The sequence below is a fragment of the Chamaea fasciata genome, unplaced genomic scaffold (genome assembly GCF_029207755.1).
Source record: "Chamaea fasciata isolate MVZ Bird 193981 ecotype frontalis unplaced genomic scaffold, bChaFas1.0.hap1 SCAF_14, whole genome shotgun sequence".
NCBI classification, from domain to species: Eukaryota; Metazoa; Chordata; class Aves; order Passeriformes; family Sylviidae; genus Chamaea; species Chamaea fasciata.
The window spans coordinates 1,829,158-1,847,116 of NW_027094099.1; the positions used below are offsets into that span (position 1 = coordinate 1,829,158).

At 52.2% G+C, this 17,959-nt stretch overlaps 1 protein-coding gene across 6 annotated transcripts in view; it reads right to left on the reverse strand.

Moving 5' to 3' along the window:
- PPCDC (phosphopantothenoylcysteine decarboxylase) overlaps window positions 1–17,959 on the reverse strand; it is a 32,590-nt gene that overhangs the window by 1,206 nt on the left and 13,425 nt on the right. For 3 of the 6 annotated variants that reach the window (XR_010723031.1, XR_010723029.1, XR_010723030.1), the window contains one exon: window positions 6,931–7,174. Coding sequence is in view for 3 of the 6 variants with exons in the window: in XM_066196450.1 (XP_066052547.1) it covers window positions 17,089–17,226 (138 nt within the window). In the remaining 3 variants the exon portion in view is untranslated. Of the gene's footprint in view, window positions 1–6,930; window positions 7,175–16,611; window positions 17,227–17,959 lie in introns of those variants that run through there. The other 3 variants (XM_066196450.1, XM_066196452.1, XM_066196449.1) reach the window with 1 other exon arrangement.

Below are 17,959 nucleotides of genomic sequence, written 5' to 3' on the forward strand. Positions count from 1 at the left end.
CCCCAAATTACCCAACAGAGCCAAACCAGAGATGGTTTATTTGACTCAGCCATTTGGAGGGGAGTAGGGAGATGGATGGGGTCCTCCTCTACAGCTGAAACACGTCCCACATATGGAATGGAGGCACATCCCCTCAGTCCCCCCAAAAAATTCCCAAATTCCATTCCACCACAAGGAATTTGGGACACCGGCACCTGCTGCTCTGCCCAAGAGGACAAGAGGGAGTTTTATCCCACCCCACCATCCCCAGGGCTCCTCCTGGGGACTTCCCGGCCTCGTTAGCAGCTCTTGCCTTGGAGACATCCTTGGCAGCAGCAGCACCCTGATGAGGCTCTAATTAGCGAGCTAATTGGGATAAGAGAGCTGTACAGACAGTCCCAATTTCCCACACACAGCCTGGCTGGAGGAGAGGGGCAGAGGAAAACAGGGATGAAGGGATGGAGAAGTGGAGGGGGAAGGATTAGGGAGGGTTATAGGGAGGGCTCCCAACAGCTGCCATGGTGGTTAAATTTAAAGCACACTTCTTGTGAAGAGAGGGATCCAGGTTCCCTCATCCCACTCATTTCTTCTGGAGCGAAGAAAGAGTTGAAGCCTTGGAAGCTGCCAGCTCCTTCCAAGCCTCCAAGTGAGTGCTGGCAGTGAGAGGAGGAGAGCCAAACATCCTCTGAAATACCCACTCCCACATCTCTCCCTGTCCTGGAAGTCAGATCCCACACTCTGAGAGTTTTTTGGGATGGGTCTTTATAGCTTTTCCCACCCCTCTTTGCTCTGGATCTCTTTCTATCCAGGGTAAGATCCTTTTTTAGGTTGAACTAGGAGAAAATGACATCTGGAACTGGGTGATTTTTAAAGTCTCTTAAAACCCAAACCATCCTATGAGTCTAAGAAAATATGGCATGGACAAGTCTGATTGCTCGTCCAACATTTTTCCAGCTTTATCTCCTTCAAAATTTTGATTTGGATCCTGCCAGGGCCTACAGTTATTAGTAAATAAATAAAAATCCCAACCTAATCTGCTTACTGCCCCAGGAAAGCAATAAAGACAAGGCCCAGCAACCCAGAGATGCAGGTACCTCATTATCTCCAGATAATTATCCATAGATAATGAGATATCCAAGCCCCAGCAAGAGCAGAGTGGGAATAAATCCCCAAGGGACATGAAATATCATCACCTTCCCACCCAGAATCATGGAATCGAGCAGACCCCGACCAGCCAAGAGGGTTTTTCTCTGCTAAGTCATTCCCTCAGCAAGCTGCTCTCCAAGGAACACTGAAAACAAAACTAATCCTGTTCTCCCAGGAGGAGGAATCCAAAAATAACCCTGTGGATGAATGAGCAGCACAAAGCCAAGTGCTGAGGCTTGGGTCGAGTTTGGGAGCTGAAAGCTTTCCAGTTCCATGTTCCCGCTTGAATTACTGCCCGGGCATTCACACCCCGTTCCTGCACTTCATAATAAAAAAAGCCGCGGTGTTTCTTTTTGCTTTTGTTTCCCAGTATGGGAGGTGAAATCCTGCAAAACCCTGGGGGAGGATGCAGGGAGGGAGAAGCCCCTTGGAGCAGCCCGCAGGCTGATGGAACCCATCCAAAGCTGAGGAAAGGCACTTGTGCATCAGGACACGGGCCTGGAGTCCGCAGCTCCGGTGCGGAATTCCACAGCCGGACTTGCTAAGCTTGGCACGTTTGGATGGTCCCTCTGTGGGAAGTCCTGGGACAATGGCAGCCCTGGGGATGCTCCTGGCACACTCCCTGCTCTCTCAGCAGGCAGGATGCAGGCGCTGGGGCGGCTGACCTGCTCCCTGCCTGCAGGAAGGAAACACCCCCAAACCCAAGCATGGATACCCATGGAACATCCAGGCCAGTCCCATGGCACAGTTTTTCACCAGCATCAGGAGCGTCCTGGGGCATGAGAGGAGGCCTTTAGCAGGAATCTCACACCCAGAAGCAGAGATTCCTGGGCTGGGGTTCCCCCTGTGAGCCCCACCTTTGCATCCTGCTCTTCCACCTGGCAGCAACCCCCTATCTGGGTTTGCTCCCTGAGCACCTCCAGGGACACCCCAGCATTCCTGGTTCAGGGAAGAGAGCAGCCAGGGCAGGGAAACCACCTTGCTCCGTGCTGTGTGCTGAGGAATAGACCTGTGATCTTGGCAAAGCCTTGGGTGTGGTGACAGCTGAGCCAGGGAAGCTGGTGAGCTGCCCTCTGCTCCGGCCAGCAGCAGCTGTGCAGTGCCAGCCACAGGAACACCGGGATGAGCACAGACAGGAGCCAGCCCCATGCCAAGACACCCCTCACCTCCCTGGGCTCCGGAACGAAGCCGACTCCCTCTGTGAGGACACCAGCAGTGCCCGTGTTTGGGAAGCTCGCCTCAGTGGCACAGCTGGGATTGGGGTGCCACCCCTACTACCCTGGCTGCTGGCCAGGGAGCCCCACATCCCCAGGCATCCTTCCAGAGGCTCTGGAGCCATGGCTCCCAGGGATCTGCATCCCAATAAGCACCATGATGTAACTCTGAGTGAGCCTTGCAAGGGATCAGCCTGAGGAAGCTGCCGTTTCTTACCTCTTTCCCGCCCCCCCCCCTCCCTTTTTTTCTGCTTTGGTTAAAATCACCCAGTTTGAACCTCAGCAACACATGGACCTTCTTCCCCTTCTTGTCCCATTCGTGGCCTCACTCTCAAAGAGAATCCCTGTGTCTGTGCCAGCACAGATGCTGCTGCCTGTACCTAAAGCTCTGGAATGGTTAATTAATTTATTTCTACATGATTCTCAGTGTGGAAATGGCTGCAAGGCTCTGTAACATCTCTGAACTCTGTCTCCAGCAGTTATCTCTGATGTCCATGTGTACAGTGTTCCTTTGGGTTATTGGCCCTTCAGCTGCCTCCCACCCATGCACTGCCCACAAGCCTCCCACGGATGCATCAAGATGCTCCAAAAGTCTTTAAAACTTTTTAAACAAAGTTTTTGTTCTCTCCTAGCTGGGGTCAGGAGTAGGTTCACCTCTCCAGGGTGTTTGCATGGCATTGCTGCGGTATCTCTCACATTCCTTTACTCTGTGTGGGAGGACAGGCATGGAATCGTGAGGAATTTGACCGTTTTATTCCCTCTCCTGCCTGCAGAAACCACTGTCAATCCTGGAAAGGTTTCAGTCTTCTGCAAGGCTCCCTGGCTCTGGGCTGGCTCCAGTCCTGCTGTGCAGGCTGCTCTCTTCCCTCTAGGATGGTCCAGGGTGGTCTGTCCTCTTCCTCTAGGCACTGGTGGAAGAGGACACCAAGATGGATGAAGGTTTTCCACAGAGAAGAGCCAAGTCTGTGGAAACTCCAAGGACGAAGGTGGAAGGCACCAGAATCCAATGGGACTCATGGCTGCAGTGGTGGCCACCAAATCCCTGGAGCTCAAAGACTTTTGCTGCGCCAGCAGGAGGTTCCTTTCCTGTGGGATCATCTCTTCTTCCTCACTGCTGGTGCTGAGCCTCTCAACTGGGCTCTTCTCAGTTGACTCTACTTCCCCCATGTCAGAGTGAGCCACGAGTGTCGCTGCAGCTCAGCAACAAGAAATGGTGATACAGGTTATAAAAACACCAGAAGTGATGGGAAAAGGGGTGTTTTCCTCCTGGTGGGACATCTCCAAGAAACTCCATATAGGAAGGAATGGCCCAGGAGGCCAACTGGAGCTTCACTGTCCTCCTCTCCTGGGTGGCTTGGCCTGAGGACTCACCAGAGGAGAGAGCAGAGCATCCCTGTGATCAGCCAGGGTGGATTCGGGCTCATCTGCTCCAGCAGCCTAATTGCTGAGGTGGGACCAGGAAGAGGAACCTTCTCTGTTTACTCACATAGTTTCAAGGTGAGTAACACACACTGGGCCCAACTCTGGCTCCCTGGTGCTGTCAGAGAGCGAGACCTTCCCCTCCCAGCTCCCCCAGCCCTTGGGCTGCCAGGATGGGCTGAAGAAGCTCTCAAATGGAAGGACATGGGGCTTTGAATGCCCTCCTGCACCATCCCAGAGGGGCTGGGGGCCACAGAACTCTCCTTGCCTGGCACAGAGGATCTTTGTCCCCTTTTCTTCGCCTTCCCCTTCCTTTAGACACACAAGGAACTGCTTTGATGCCCTCATGAGACAGATTTCCCACCAAAACAGATCCTTCTGATAACAGATCCTTCTGATAACAGATCCTGTGACTGACTCATTCTTCCCATGGGGTTGAATCCTGGTGTCTCCAGCTCCCGTCAGGCACTTTGGTAATGGGAATATCTTGTTTCCTTTGTGTCCACCTCCACCAAATAAGCCCCTCCTGCTCAGGCCTGCCAGTCCTGACCCTGGAGCTTGGCCAACCCTCGGCCAGCCTGTCCCCAGGAACTGACTGCTGAACCCTGTGCCTTGGATGTGGGAGCAACACCTCGCTGATGGGTTTTCTTCCTCCACAACCATTGCTTGAAGCAGAGGATCCCAGGAAAACATCAGACCTCAGTGAGCTGCTACACACAGCGGAGTGAGCTGGCGATGGTCTTGGTGTCCTGGGTGGCTTCCTCTTCCAGGAGTTGCTTTTTGAAGCCACCCTCATCCTCTTGTGTCTGGAGGAATCCTTTGGAGAAACATCTCCTTCAGACATGCTGGATGCATTGGATGGTTTTGCATGATGCCTTAAGTTTCAGCTTTCACGTTTTCAGATTCTGTGCTGCCCAGGTGTGCACTTCTGAGCCTCACATTCAGTGTTAGTCAGTTCTCTTCACAAAATAGGTAAACAAAACACATCCTTTTTCTGCTGAGTACCAAGGACAACTTTCAGGCCCAAAAGCACAAATAACAGTGGACTGAAGGGAGGGACAAGAAGGATGAGAACTCACAACCTGAAGCTGTAATTGGACGATTAAACCCCAACATGCAAATGGATTGAAACGTATAAAAATACAAGATCTTGTGACTGGTTACCCATTTTGTGGCCATTCTTACTCCACCCAGGGTGCAGCCCTGGCCAGGCTCTTGTCTTGCCCGAGGTGTACCCTGGAGGCCTTTCAATAAATCCCTACTTTATTCTCTAGCTCTGTTCAGTCTCCGTTTCAGGTCAGCCTTCCTGAGGCATCATGCACAAGAGGCAGTGAGTCATCACCCTCTCATCACTTATCTCCTCTGGACTCATCAGGGTATCACAGACCTCGGTCACGTCTGCCCTTGGTGCCCCCTTCCCAGCCCGTTTCACCACCGTTTTCACAGCAACCTGAGTTTTCGAGGAAGTGAACTGGGGACAGCCAGTCTTCCAGGGTGTTTTCTCATTGGAAGCTGCTGGGGGAAGGATGCTCGTGGGATTTGGGAAGCCGCCCTTATTTGCCGGAGCTGCGCAGGGTGTGAGGAGTCTTGTCTGGGAACATCTTGTGCTCTGCAGCCGCCGGCAGTGGGAGGTGGTGGTGGTGGCTCCGGACGTTATTGCTGCACCACGGAGGTAAGAGGGATTAGCACCGCGAGGTTGGGAAACGGGCCGGACCCTCTTGCCGGGCTGGAATCGAATTGCAGCAGAAGCACCGGCGGCTCCTCGGAGAGCCCGAGGCCACGGACGGGCAATCACCGCCCCGGCAGGCTGGGACACCTTATTGCCCTCGTAAAAACCTCCTTGCACTCATCGGGCTAATTTGGGTTTTAGCTGGAGTAATTAGAGCCTCATAAAGAGACCACTCACCTCCCACCGCCACATCCCCGCTGCCCCCAACCTCCCCCTTGCTCTCCACTCCGCGCCAAGTATTTCATTCTCCTTTTCTCCGCCGTGAGAAGAAGGAAAAAATCCCAACCGAACTCCACAAAAAGGCCACTTTCCCCCCTTTTTGTCCTGCAGCAAACCCGTGGGCACATGGAGCTGTTGGAGCAGGGAACACCCTGGGTTTTGGCAGGGATGCTGCTGGCCTGTCCCGTTTGTAGGAGCTGAGGCAGCCGAGCCTGCCAAGCACTGGAGAGCTAGGGATGAACCTGAAGCCGTTCCTTCAGCTGGGAGCTGGCCAAGTTCTACAGGCCAAGTGTCTTCTTTATTCCCTTCTAGGCTTTTTCCATGCCTGGGTGTATTTCCACAGAGTGGAGACGGGTGGAAAATTACTGGTGATGCTCCAGTGCCAGGTCCTTGCCCTGGCAGAGGTGAGCTAAGGCCGAGCATTCATCCAGGGAACTTCTCACCACGAGATGCTGCTGGGGCTGGAATGCCCTGAAGAACCACCTAAGTGGTTTTAAAGATAAATAAGTCTCTTTTTTTTTTTTTTTTCTTTGTCTGCTTAAAAATGTTTCTCTGAAGAGATCATCCATGACAGCCCACTGAAGTTTTTGCAGCCCAACAGCTGCCTGGGTTCTGCTCCTCAGAAGCACCATGAGAAAGTACAAATACATCCCAAACAGAGCAGATAAACCAGGTTAAATGATGTGCAGCAACACCCACAGCCCCAAATCCCTGTGATGTCACCCTCTGGGAGGAAAGAAGCAGGGGCAGAGAGTTGGGGATGACAGGGAGCACCTGGTGCAATGGCTCAGGATAGGATGGATGGAGGGGTGGTTGAAGGGATGGAGGGAGGGATGGATGGAGGGATGGAGGGAGGGATGGAGGGAGGGACGTTTAGAGGAGCAGGGAGCAAGCCCTGAAGATCTCCTTTCTGCTACCCAAGGCGTGATTCACAGCCCACATGCTGCTGCTCCAAAGAAGCAGAGGGAACACCACAATCTTCCTGTCATGGGAAAACCCCGATTTCAACATCCAAACCAAGGAGCTGAGGTTGGGGTGCTGCGTCCCTGGGACCTGGGAGCCTCTATCCCAGGGTGGTTCCCCACCTCCAGGCTCAGGGATGCTCATCTGACCCAGTTCCCTCGAGCCATTTCTGGTGGGAGGGATGGAGTATGCCCTGCTCACACCCAGGCCACTGGAAAATCCCCCTGGCTGGGACAGAAGGAGCACATGGACATCACATACCTCAGACTGCTGAGCCAGGCCTCTCCCCTCCTCTGCAATGGCACCTCCAGCCTTCCTCTTTTTCTCCTGAAACTACGGATTTGGCCTGTATTTGTGAGCTGTTCTAGGGAATTTCACTCTTCCAGCCAGGAAGGGCAAGCCCAAGTGTTTTGATGCCCATCAAAGGAAAACATCTGCTTGGCAGACATAGCAAAGCCATTCATCACCTTCAGACACCTCTTTTCCCAGCAGCAATTTTCAGTGCCTGAAAAGGAAAAGAAAATAACAATCAACGGGTGAGGCTCACGGCTGTGCCTGCTGCAGCATCCCTGGAAGGGGCTGCAGGACCTTCTCCAGCCCAGTGTGGGATAGGACATCCTCCAGCTGACTGCTTGGATGTTCAAGCTGTCCTTTTTCATCCCTCTGTTACTGGGACACTGATGTTGGGGCTGACCTCAGTTCCCTCAGCAGGGCTTTTATTGTGGAAACCCTCAGGAAAGAGGGCTGGGAATGAGGTGGTGCTGGGATAAACCATGCTGCCAGTTCAGGGATGGCTTTACCATGCTGGGGAGAGGGAGAGGGAGAGGGAGAGGGAGAGGGAGAGGGAGAGGGAGAGGGAGAGGGAGAGGGAGAGGGAGAGGGAGAGGGAGAGGGAGAGGGAGAGGGAGAGGGATGGCTGCTCAGGGCTTAGGGCTGAAATGACCTCCTGCCTTGCTCTTCTCCCATCCCAACCTCACGTCCTCATCATCTTGCAGCTCATGAAAACCTGTTAGAAGGAGGTGTACTCCTGGCTGACCCTCCCTCAGGGATATCTGGTGCCATCTGATCCCACAGCAGCTGGATCAGCCCTTCCCACATGGAACCACAGCTTGGCCCCAGTTCAGCATCTGCCCCTGGGCTGGGGAGTCCCCAGCCCCAGTCAGCAGCCGGCCTTGATGCCACCAAAGCTCCCGGGGACTTCCCAGAGCTTCCCAGCCTTTGGAAGGGCTCACATTGCATCAGCCAGGCCTGGAGGAGATGCTCAGTGTCACCCAGGGATCTCCTCCTCCTTCTCTTGGCTTTCAAAGCTTCTCCTGCTTTGCATGTTCTCCAGAAGGACGCCAGATCTCCCTGGGGCACTCTTGGTGCCACTTGCATGGGGACTTTCTTGGATCAGACACTAAGAAAACACAAATCCACAAGTTTTTTATCCTCAGGCAACTAATTAGTGGCCTGGGCTTTGCCTACGCCAAGCCAGTGGCTCTGCAAGACATGGCAGGTCCTGGGTTTTCCAGACTTTTCATCAGCTGGCCAGTGGCATACATAAATCACAGCCCAGGAAAATCCTGGACGAGTCTTTGCTTTTCTCCACAGTCCCAAACCCCAGCACTTCCCATCAAAGCTCAGCACCAGCAGAAGAACATGCTCAGTGCAGGGTCCCAGCTGTTCTCCAGAAGGTGATTCCCAGCTCACAAGTTCAGCTTGGGCCCTTCTAGCCCCAGCAGGACTTTTCAGCCCTGTATAAATATATATTATATGATCGGCTTTTTGCAAATATTGAAATGAATACTATATGTGTTCTATTAGAAAGTTATATTGTAATAATGTAGTATGCTTAAATTGTCTGTTTGGCCAGGATAACATCCAGTGAACACACTATCAGCATCTACCATGTGAAGAAAGTATTGACCAAGGCCCAAGATGGAGGTGATAATGAAGATACAGCCAAGAAACACGCGTGCTCTAAAAAGGTGGACCCAAGGAGGGGCTAAACAGTTTCTGGAATATGGAAATTAGTTTGTGGAAAAGTTTGAAAGCAATAAGACTGATGCAATAGAATGGGTATTTAAAGAAGGCCTCTGAAATAGCAGGTTGTGGACTTGGCTGAATGCCAAGTCACCCGGCCCAGCCGTCCTTTGCTTTTTCTATTTCCTAATTGTCTTCATTTTTATTAAACCTATTTCTTAAAATTTACCTAGAAAGTGAACCTTGTTTTTTTCACAATAATGAAAAAACAACAACAACAACAAAAACCCCCCAGATGTTAACACGTTTGCAACCCAAAACCCCATGGAAAAAAAAGCCCCAGATCCTCACATTCCTGCACTGACGCCCATCAGCTCCTCCCAAACACACGTGGCCACTGCTGACATCAGTTCCAGGAGAGCTGCAGGAGCTGGGAGGTGTTTTGGGACCAACCCGCCTGTTCTGGAAAGACCTTCCTCATTTCAAGGCCAGTGCCAGCTCATCTTGGGCATGATCTCCCCCCTTTATCTTCGGCTTCCCCATGGCCCCCGAGGCTGCTCCTCCCAAGGTCATCCCACTGATCCAAATGGGTGGGTGCTCCTTTATCCAGCTTCCCTTCTCCCCTCCAGGGATGGATGCCAGGCTGAGATAAGGATCCACTGGCTCCAGGGAGGGGGAGGGAAAGAGGTTCTCCCATCCAAGCAGGAGGTGGAGGGGATCATCTGCCATCAGGACACCCGCTGGGCCAAAGAGCCCCAGGGCACCTCACACCCATCGTCTGGGCACGCCCGGAAAGGGGAAAATTAACATAAACCGAGATAAAACCCAGAGAAAATTAGCATAAAATGTAAATACAGCCATAAGAGGAGGGTGAGAGAGGAGCTGCTGCACTTCTCCAGGTGTTTCTAAAACTTCTCTCCAGAGCTATGGTAGGAGAAAACTGATTTTAGTCCAAAATTTTGTGCAGGCTGAGGCCAGCCAAGAACCAAGACCAGGGGGAAAAACCAAACCCAAACCCGTGGCGTTTTGCATTTCATCCTCTGCTGGGCCTGGCAGAGCGCTCGCGAGAGAGGGAGAGCCTCAAATCCTGGCCCAGAGCGGTCCATCTCCTGGTTTCCACAAGGGAAGAGGCACGGTGGAACCTCAGCTGGAGCATCCCACGGACACACCCGGGTGCCATGGGAGGGCCGCTGGCTCCGGGAGGATGGGAAGGGCTCATGGGGAAGGAGCCGGAGCCAAAGGACAGCTCCGTGCCCGGCGTTGGCCGGGTCGGGACGCGACCGGCCGGGATTTTCAGCAGCTGAGTGAGCCAGCGAAAGCAAACACGAGCAAAGAGCTCCCGAGTCACGTAAACAAACAACCAATTAAGAGATGAAATAAATCTCCCAGGTACATAACCTTTCTATTTAAACACTCTAGGCCTGGAAATGTTACAGCGCATCTGACCCAGCTTCGCCTGTGATCTCCCTGCCGAGCTCTTGCGGGATGAAAGGGGCTGGGTTTCAGGGAGTGACTTTTCTTCTGCCTTTCCCCCCACCTAATTATATTATCCTTTCTTTCTTGTGTGGGTTTAATTCACAGGGAAAGCCCCCAGATGTTTCCTTGTGCATCCCCTCCTCGGCACGGAGCAGGACTTGCCTCCCTCCCCATCCCTGGAACAGGACTGATGGCATTGACCTGTTAATTATGGAATTTAAAGCCGGTATAGAGGAAATGGGGGCAAATCGACCCAGCAGCCTTAAAGGAGCAGAGGGAAGAGAAAAACCAGGCTTTTAAAAGGAAGGCAGACAGCCCTGGGAGAATTCTGTGGGAGAATGAGGATGCTTCTTCCACAGCAGAACAAGGCCCAGAGGCTGAAGTGGGTTAAACCCAATGGGTGTGTGTGTGGGAGCGGTGTTGGTTTCACTGGGGTTTCTGTCCCCTACAGCTCAGGGGACCCTCAGCCAGCTCCCTCCTTTGAGCATCCAACACCCCATGAGCTGCCAGACGCCCTGCCTGCTCCGGGGCTTCCCTGTGCAGTCACTGCTGATTCAGGACAGCGAGGGACTCACCCCGCTGGCTTCAGCACAGCCTCTAATCCCAGGCTTAACTTTAAGCCTAGGTTTGGGGTCCCGCAGAGGACAGTAGTCACACAGCCCAGCCGAGGTCACCGCCAAGTTACGCTGACTCTTTCCAGGGATGGGGCGGGGAGTGCACTGTTTTAATTAGTGCAATTAAATTGCTGAAATCCACGCACCTGCAGAATTTTGTTACTCAAAACTAAGCGTGGAAGCTGCAAGGATTAGGACCATTTAGAAGAAGCATCACTAATTATTTTTGGAGAAAGAAAACTTTTGCTTGACACCAGACTAGGAGCTCTTTCGACCGTTGGTGATGATGTTTCATGTTAGAAAGGCTTTTACTGAGGTGCTTGATGTACCCAAACACCCCACTCTGCCCCACCACCAGGTGCACAGTCCTGCAGAAAATATTTGGGGACAGGGACCATATATTTGTGAGTCTGCTTAAAAGACTAAAATACCTCATTTTTTGGAGGCCAAACATGCAGATACAGCCCACGTGCCATGGGATGGAAAGGGGATGAGAGGGGTGATGCAGCTTGGATATATCTGCATCACTGGCAGGGAACAGTTCCCAAAACTCAGCAGACCAGGAATGCTGTGTGATCCCCCCAAACCCCACCATGTAGGGATGCTCAGCAGTCCCTGAACTCCCAGCTCTGAAGGTACGTGTGGCACCCACCTCCAGTGACACAAACCTCACCTACCCCAGGGTGGAATTTATGAGCAAAGACAGGAGTGGGATTAAAAATAGCCCGAAGCCAAGAAAACCTGCACAGACAAGGAAGTGAGAGCCCCAAAGATAGTGCTCCCACTCTTTCACATCTGAGCTTTCAGTAATCACAGCTGCTTTCACTTCCCCTTCGCCCTCCCCCTGTTCCTCCGCTGCTGGGTTTTGGTTCCTCTCCTCTCCCCCATTACCTTCCCCCTTTCGAGGCCAAGCCTTCAAAGCACTTCAACTTCTATTCCCCTGGGGCGCTGCCAGTTCCCGTGTCCCGGATCTGGCACAACAGTGCCCTCCGAGGAGCTGGGGATGTGACTGGGACGTGAGGTGATGTCCCTTCCCTGCAGTGATCCAGCTTGGATGGGTGCCCTGGGAGAGGATGGATGCTGGGTCAGGAGAGGGAGAGAAGGGTGAGGAGTAAGAAGCAGAGCAGCTGGAGCTCTCTTTCTCCAGGGCTTTTCCCAGGCATTTGACTTCCAGCAAAGCCCCGGCAGACCAAACAATTTGACGATGATTATTTTTAAAGAGCCGGCACAGAGAGGCGGTGCTGAAGGGACGCGCTGGGCTTTGTTCTGCTTTGGCAGCGGGAGTGCCGGTGCGTGCAAGCGCTGACGGAGGGTCAATATTGACTTTCTGCTGAGGCAACTGGCAGGGTTCATGAGCTGCAGGCATTTGGGTGCTCCAGCTGCACCCTGCCCGCACCCTGCCAGCACCTCAGCAGCTTCTTCCCGGCACCAAGAGCGATTTCCTATCGCTGAAAAATACTGCTGTAAATAACATCCACCCAGAGCATCTCAGAGCAGACTCACCCCGAGGGTATGGAGGATGCAGACTCCCCGGGGATGCTGCAAGAGCAGGAGCTCCCCACTCTCAGGAAGGATATTCTGGATGGGAACAAGGGGCAGTCTGCCTGTGCCTTGGCACATCCCAGAGCTGGAATTCTTTCTGATAATGGCCGTTTTCTCTCATCACAGCCAAATTCTGCTGCCTTTATAAAGGGGCTGCGTTTGCCAGGACGGCAAACATGATGTGTTTGCACAGGGGGCAGCAAGAACCAGGTCGGGGCTTTCCCTGCCACCCTCATTCCCACCGGTGAAAGAAAACTCAGCATTGCATTGGCTTCCCAAACCATGTGCCCAGCAGGCACATGGTGCTGCCCAGCAGAGCAGGGGGACAAAGGGACAATGCTTCCCTCGCCTGCCAGTCACACAGGAGCTTGCTTTGGGATGGCTGGCATGGCTCTGGCATGGCTCCCAGACCCCACGCCAGTTCCTGATCCTCGGGGAAGCAGAGCAGTGGTCTGGAGGAAGGCTGGAGCCTCGGGAGCACAGTCAGCCCTGTGCAAACACAACAGCTCGGGTCATCAATTATCCGCAGTTAGGAAGTTTGGCCGACTCGTGTCCGTGGAGTTTATCTGGAGCCATCCCATGGCCTCAGAGCTGCAGTGTATTCGGGGGACAAGAACCCCTGAAGCAGGGATGGGAGACTTTCAGCTATTTTTCCAGGCACACGTTCTCATCTTGTCCCTTTTTAAGCCTGATCCCCTCTCCCAGGGCTTTTGCCAGCCGAGGCTGGGCTCTCTACCAGCCACATTCCTTCAGGTTGACGTGGCTTTTCTTTCCTCCCTCATCCTTATCACGCTGGAGTTCATGAGTCCTTTCTCCAAAACCATAAACCACTCAAGCACCCCGTGGAAATCAAGACAGAGCAGAGCCAGGCCCAGGGGCTCAGGCTGTTCTTGGGGGTACAGCTCTCCTGGGGAAAGGCTCTTCCAGCCCTCCAAGGAGCCATGGAGGAATAAATCCCTTTTCTAAAGCTTTTATCTCTGTGCTGGCCCTCCCCCAGCTTGTTTTGGCACTGCCTCTCCTGGCATGCTTGCCCAGTGCTGGAAGAAGGATTTGAGAGGATTTTCTGGAGACTCCCGTGGGACCAGGGGGACAAAGGGCCCCTGGGGTGCCCTCCCCCCACAGCTGGCAGTGGCCAATGACGACTTGCCAGGGGTTGAATGCCATGGCACAGGGGATTGGGAGCACACCAGGCACTCCCCCATTTCAGACTGAGGAGTCTTTGCGATCTTAGCTGGAGCCTGATTTTAGGAGTCTACAAGAAGAGCCCATTTCCCTTTAGGATCCCAGGAGCCTGTGGTCAAGAGTGTATTCATTTTATCTTTACTGTGATGACTAAAGTGACCTTTATTCCTCATCTCCTTGGACAGCACAAAGGTTTTTTGGTCATTGCATCCCCTTTATCCCGTTTTCCTCGGAGAGTCAGAAAAATGAGGTACAATACCAAAGCCAGCATTCCCAGATAAAAGAACCCATCTCCACCTAAATGACAACATGAATAAAACCCCATACAGGGTGAGACCTAGCAGGGAACTGCCCCAGCGGATTATTTCAGTCCCCTGTGCATCTCTGAGCATCCCAGCTCCAGGGAATTCAAGCTCTAATTAAGCTCAATTACTCCTGGAAACAATTTTTCAAGCACCCACTGAGGCAGGTGGCCAGGGAAAGAACCCCGCACCTGCAAGTTTTAATTGTGAGGTTGCCCCACTGAAGCCAAGCTATCGGTGTTGCTGGTGCCAAGGAGTCTGTGCTGAGCCCTGCTGGGACTTTTGGCACCAGCTTTATCACCAGTCAGGGTCATGCAGCTGCTTCCCAGCACCTCCCAAGTCAGGAGGGCTGGCCAGACCAAAAAAATAAGCACATGGAAAGCACAACATGAGGGCACAGGTTGGAAGCACCACTATCCCTTTGGATCACCTCCCTTTTCCACTGTCACTGCAATCTTACAGGAGAAAGATTTGTGGTCTCATGGTGTAATTTTAAACGTTGCCAGGGCAAGGAAAGGAAAAACACCTACCAACACCCCCGGTTGTCACTTGCCGCCCCGTGGCAAGTGGCAACCCCTGGCTTCCCCCAGTGCCTGGCTGGGGTGTGGTCAGGGACAAACCCACTTCCTGCCACCTCGTGTGCCTTGGGGGTCCGGAATGGGCGGCATCCCTACGCCCAGGGGGGCAGGTGCCAAATCCGGAGGCCCGGGGTGCAAAGCCGCTGCCCCAGGTGCATCACGGAGGCACCGCTGCTCAAAGTCTAAATATGGGGAGGTGTTGTCACTTTTCTCTGATGTTTTTTTTCCTGCTGCAGTCTCTCAAGATGGAAGAGTAGGATGGGACAGGCACGTGAGATGATGCAATTCCCATCCCAAGTCAAGCTGGGGAGCCAACTCCTGATCAAAGGCAGACCAAAACAGCACCACGGCATCTCCATCCTCCTCCGGTGCTCCCCGAATCCCAAGCAGCAAAGGAATCCCAGCAGGTTTGGGACGGGGGGAAGCAGCCAGAGCCAGGGATGCTGAGAGGCACGTCCAAGCCCAGGAAAGGAGGTGAGCTGCTGCCTTCACTCAGCTTTTGTCCTGGCTCTTTATCACTCCCAAGCCATGCTGAGAGAAACAGTTTTAAGCAGGATGAATGAAATTGCAACGCAGCAGGATTCATGGGGGTGTTGCCTTGGTCATCCCAGAGTTTCATGGGAAAGTGAAACAAAAAATCAGCATGTGGCTCATAAAGAAGAGCTGAAGGAAAAGAAAAAGTCCATGGGAGGTGTCTCGGGCCTGCCCTGTGAACCTGGGTCACACGGAGCTGTGAGGGATGGAGGAGGAAGCCTGAGTGCCCTGAGGGATCCATGCCTCAACACCTCTTGGTGACCTCACTGGCTAAGGAGAGCCTGGCAGTGCCTATTCCCCAAGCTGGCACAGAGCCCTGGTTTGGAATCAGGTCCTTCATCACCACCCCAAACCTCGTCCTAGAAAAACACTGTCCCAAAGTCACCTCCTCAAGCAGGCAGGGCTTCCCCCCAGTTCTATTCCTGCTCCTTTTCCACAGGGAGCAGCTCCTCCCCATGGGCTGCTGCATTTCCCTTGTGCCAGGCTGGAAGCTGCTTCTGCCTCCCAGAAGGAAGGTAACTGCTTCTTCTATTTGCCCTGAAGGAAAGGGGGTTGGAGCACAAGTTTATCCCAGCCTGCAATGCTATCACACCTGCTTCCAATGGAAAAATCACAGCAATTGCACAGAGGAGCATTTGTCAATATTTCTGAAAGGGCTCAAAGCAGAAAAGCAGGCTTGGAAGAGAGGAAGGCTCTTATCAGGGCTGTGGTATTTTGTCCTGGGATAGAGGAATCTGTTGGATTTTCTGTGCTGCCAAGTCAGGGAGCAAAAGGAGGGATAAACAACTCCAGGCACAGGAGATAGCCATGAGAAAGCCCCAAGGACAAGTGCCAACTGTAGCAGCCAAAACACACATTTCCCTGTGAGCAGCAGAAACAATTCAGAAACATCTCTGCTACTGTCAGTGAACTTAAGGGAAGGTCCTCTGAGAGGCTGAGAACACGAGCAAATGATGCAGGTCACTCCATAAATCCTGCAAAATACAGAAGTCACAGACACAACACCACTTCAGCCCTCTGTGTGAGCCACAAGCTCTGCTCACACCAGGATCCTTCTCAGAAATTGTGACTCCTTGGATGTCTGTCAGTGGAAGAGCCAAAACAGGGAAAGTTCAGAGGTTTTATTTGTGTGGGACGGATAAGTCAAGCAAACCTAACCTAGCGACCTCTTCCCTCGTGCACAGCAGGCTGGAGTTTTCCCCCACAGGCAGGATGCACATGCTGTACCCAAGGCCTCAAATTTGTTTGGGTTTAGTCAAAAATGAACTCTGCAAGTCAGCGGTGCTCAGCTAGAGCAGCATGTTCCACAGATCCCATTCCCCTCAGGAGCAAGACTGTGTTCCCAAGGAAAGGCTGGACTGGGGAGCCCTGCCTGGTCTGGCCCACAAGGGCACAGGATTTCCCAGTTTATTCATGCCAGGCAGTTAATCCTCAAGCTGAAAAGGTCATCAAAGGTGAAGTTTGACTTCATTCCCATGGGAAACACCCGCCCTTGGCTTTCCATGAGAGCCTGGCCTGCTTGTTTCTAGACTGGGGCATCCAGATGGGCAGGAGGCACCTTGGAAGGAGGTTGCTACCTGCATCCCTCTCCAGACAACAGCTACAAAAGAGCAAAAGGACTGGAGAGCTCCTTTCAGTCAATTCTTCTCCATATCTGATAAAAAAACCAAAAGCAGACAAAACAACTTAGCAAATGTACTGGCTGGGAAACACCTCCCAAAGCAGTAACAAGAGGCAACTCACCAGGAGCAGGATTAAAAACTCTTTTTTATTAAGTTCCCAGAGGGAAAATTCTTTTTGGACAGTGACTCCTGCTGGGAATGTGCAGCCAGCACAGCTATGGATCAGGCTTTGGAGAGCAGGAATGGTCCAGGAGATGCTTGCTAGAAGGGGTTGGAATTACTCTGCACCAGAATTTGCAGTGCCTTTTCCTCTCTAGAACCACTGGAGCTCGAACACCTTCTGCAGCCTGCCCAGAATAGAGCAGGTGTAAAGCACCGGGGGCTGAGCAGCCTTGGGAAGGGAACGTTACTCCCAAGACACCACAGGGTTTTCCACACTAAAGCAGCACATTCTTGGCTCTGGTTTTTGAAAGTTTGTGGTGAGGTACCACATTTCAGTTTGGCACCAGCTGGAAAACAACCGTTGGCTCCTTCTGTTGAAGAGCAGCTAAAGGTATACATGCCACAGTGTACCAGGGCAGCTGAGCCCAGCTTCCTGATGGCTTTATCTCCCAACCATCAGCAAGGCACAAAACCACCATTTACATGCCAAAACATCAGCTCTGCCTTGGCAAGTACCGTTCTTCAAGGATCCTTTTAACTCTTTCCACGATGGTCCACACTTCTGCCATGGCACCTCGGCCTGCAGGGCAAGAGCAAAACCACATTGTGAAATCCAGGGTGGGGGCAACCTAAAAAAAGTGTGTGGAGCAAAATTCCCTACCTCACCTCCTTTCTCCAGGGTATTTTTCAATTCAAAATTATGTATTTTCAGTATCTTTCTGAAATGGTCTTTGCCTATACAAAAGACTTGACAAATCCATACCATTCCCATGATTTTGCCTGAGAGAAAGGACCTCCATTAGAGAAAGCTGTTGTGGATTTCCACCAGCCTGAGTCTTGGGAGCAACTCTTGGAGAAGACTGAGTGCTGGACAGAACAAAACGCAAAGTCTTCTCCTTTGGGCTTGGTTATCTGCCAGATGAACATCTAATCTATGCTGTGCTGCTGCTTCCCTTCAAAACAGTTTTTAACTCAGGTTCAAAATTTTAAAGCCTGAGATGATTAAATCACCTTGCCTAACCTTGTGTGCTGAACTCAGCACTGGGAACTGAGGCCATTCACTCTTCTAATTTGCCCGGACCTGAGGGAAGATGCTTCTCCCACAGCTATTTGTCTCTTTTGGAAGACTTGTTATACATGCATATTATGAAGTTGGCTTTTTGCAAATGTTAAAATGAATGCTATATGTATAACGAGGGAAGATATTACCGTATTAATTTTTTTTATTTCTGCTATTAATGACACTTGGAAATAAGCAGTGTGATGAATATATATACATTTCTTAGGCTATAACATGATATTAAAGACTGAAC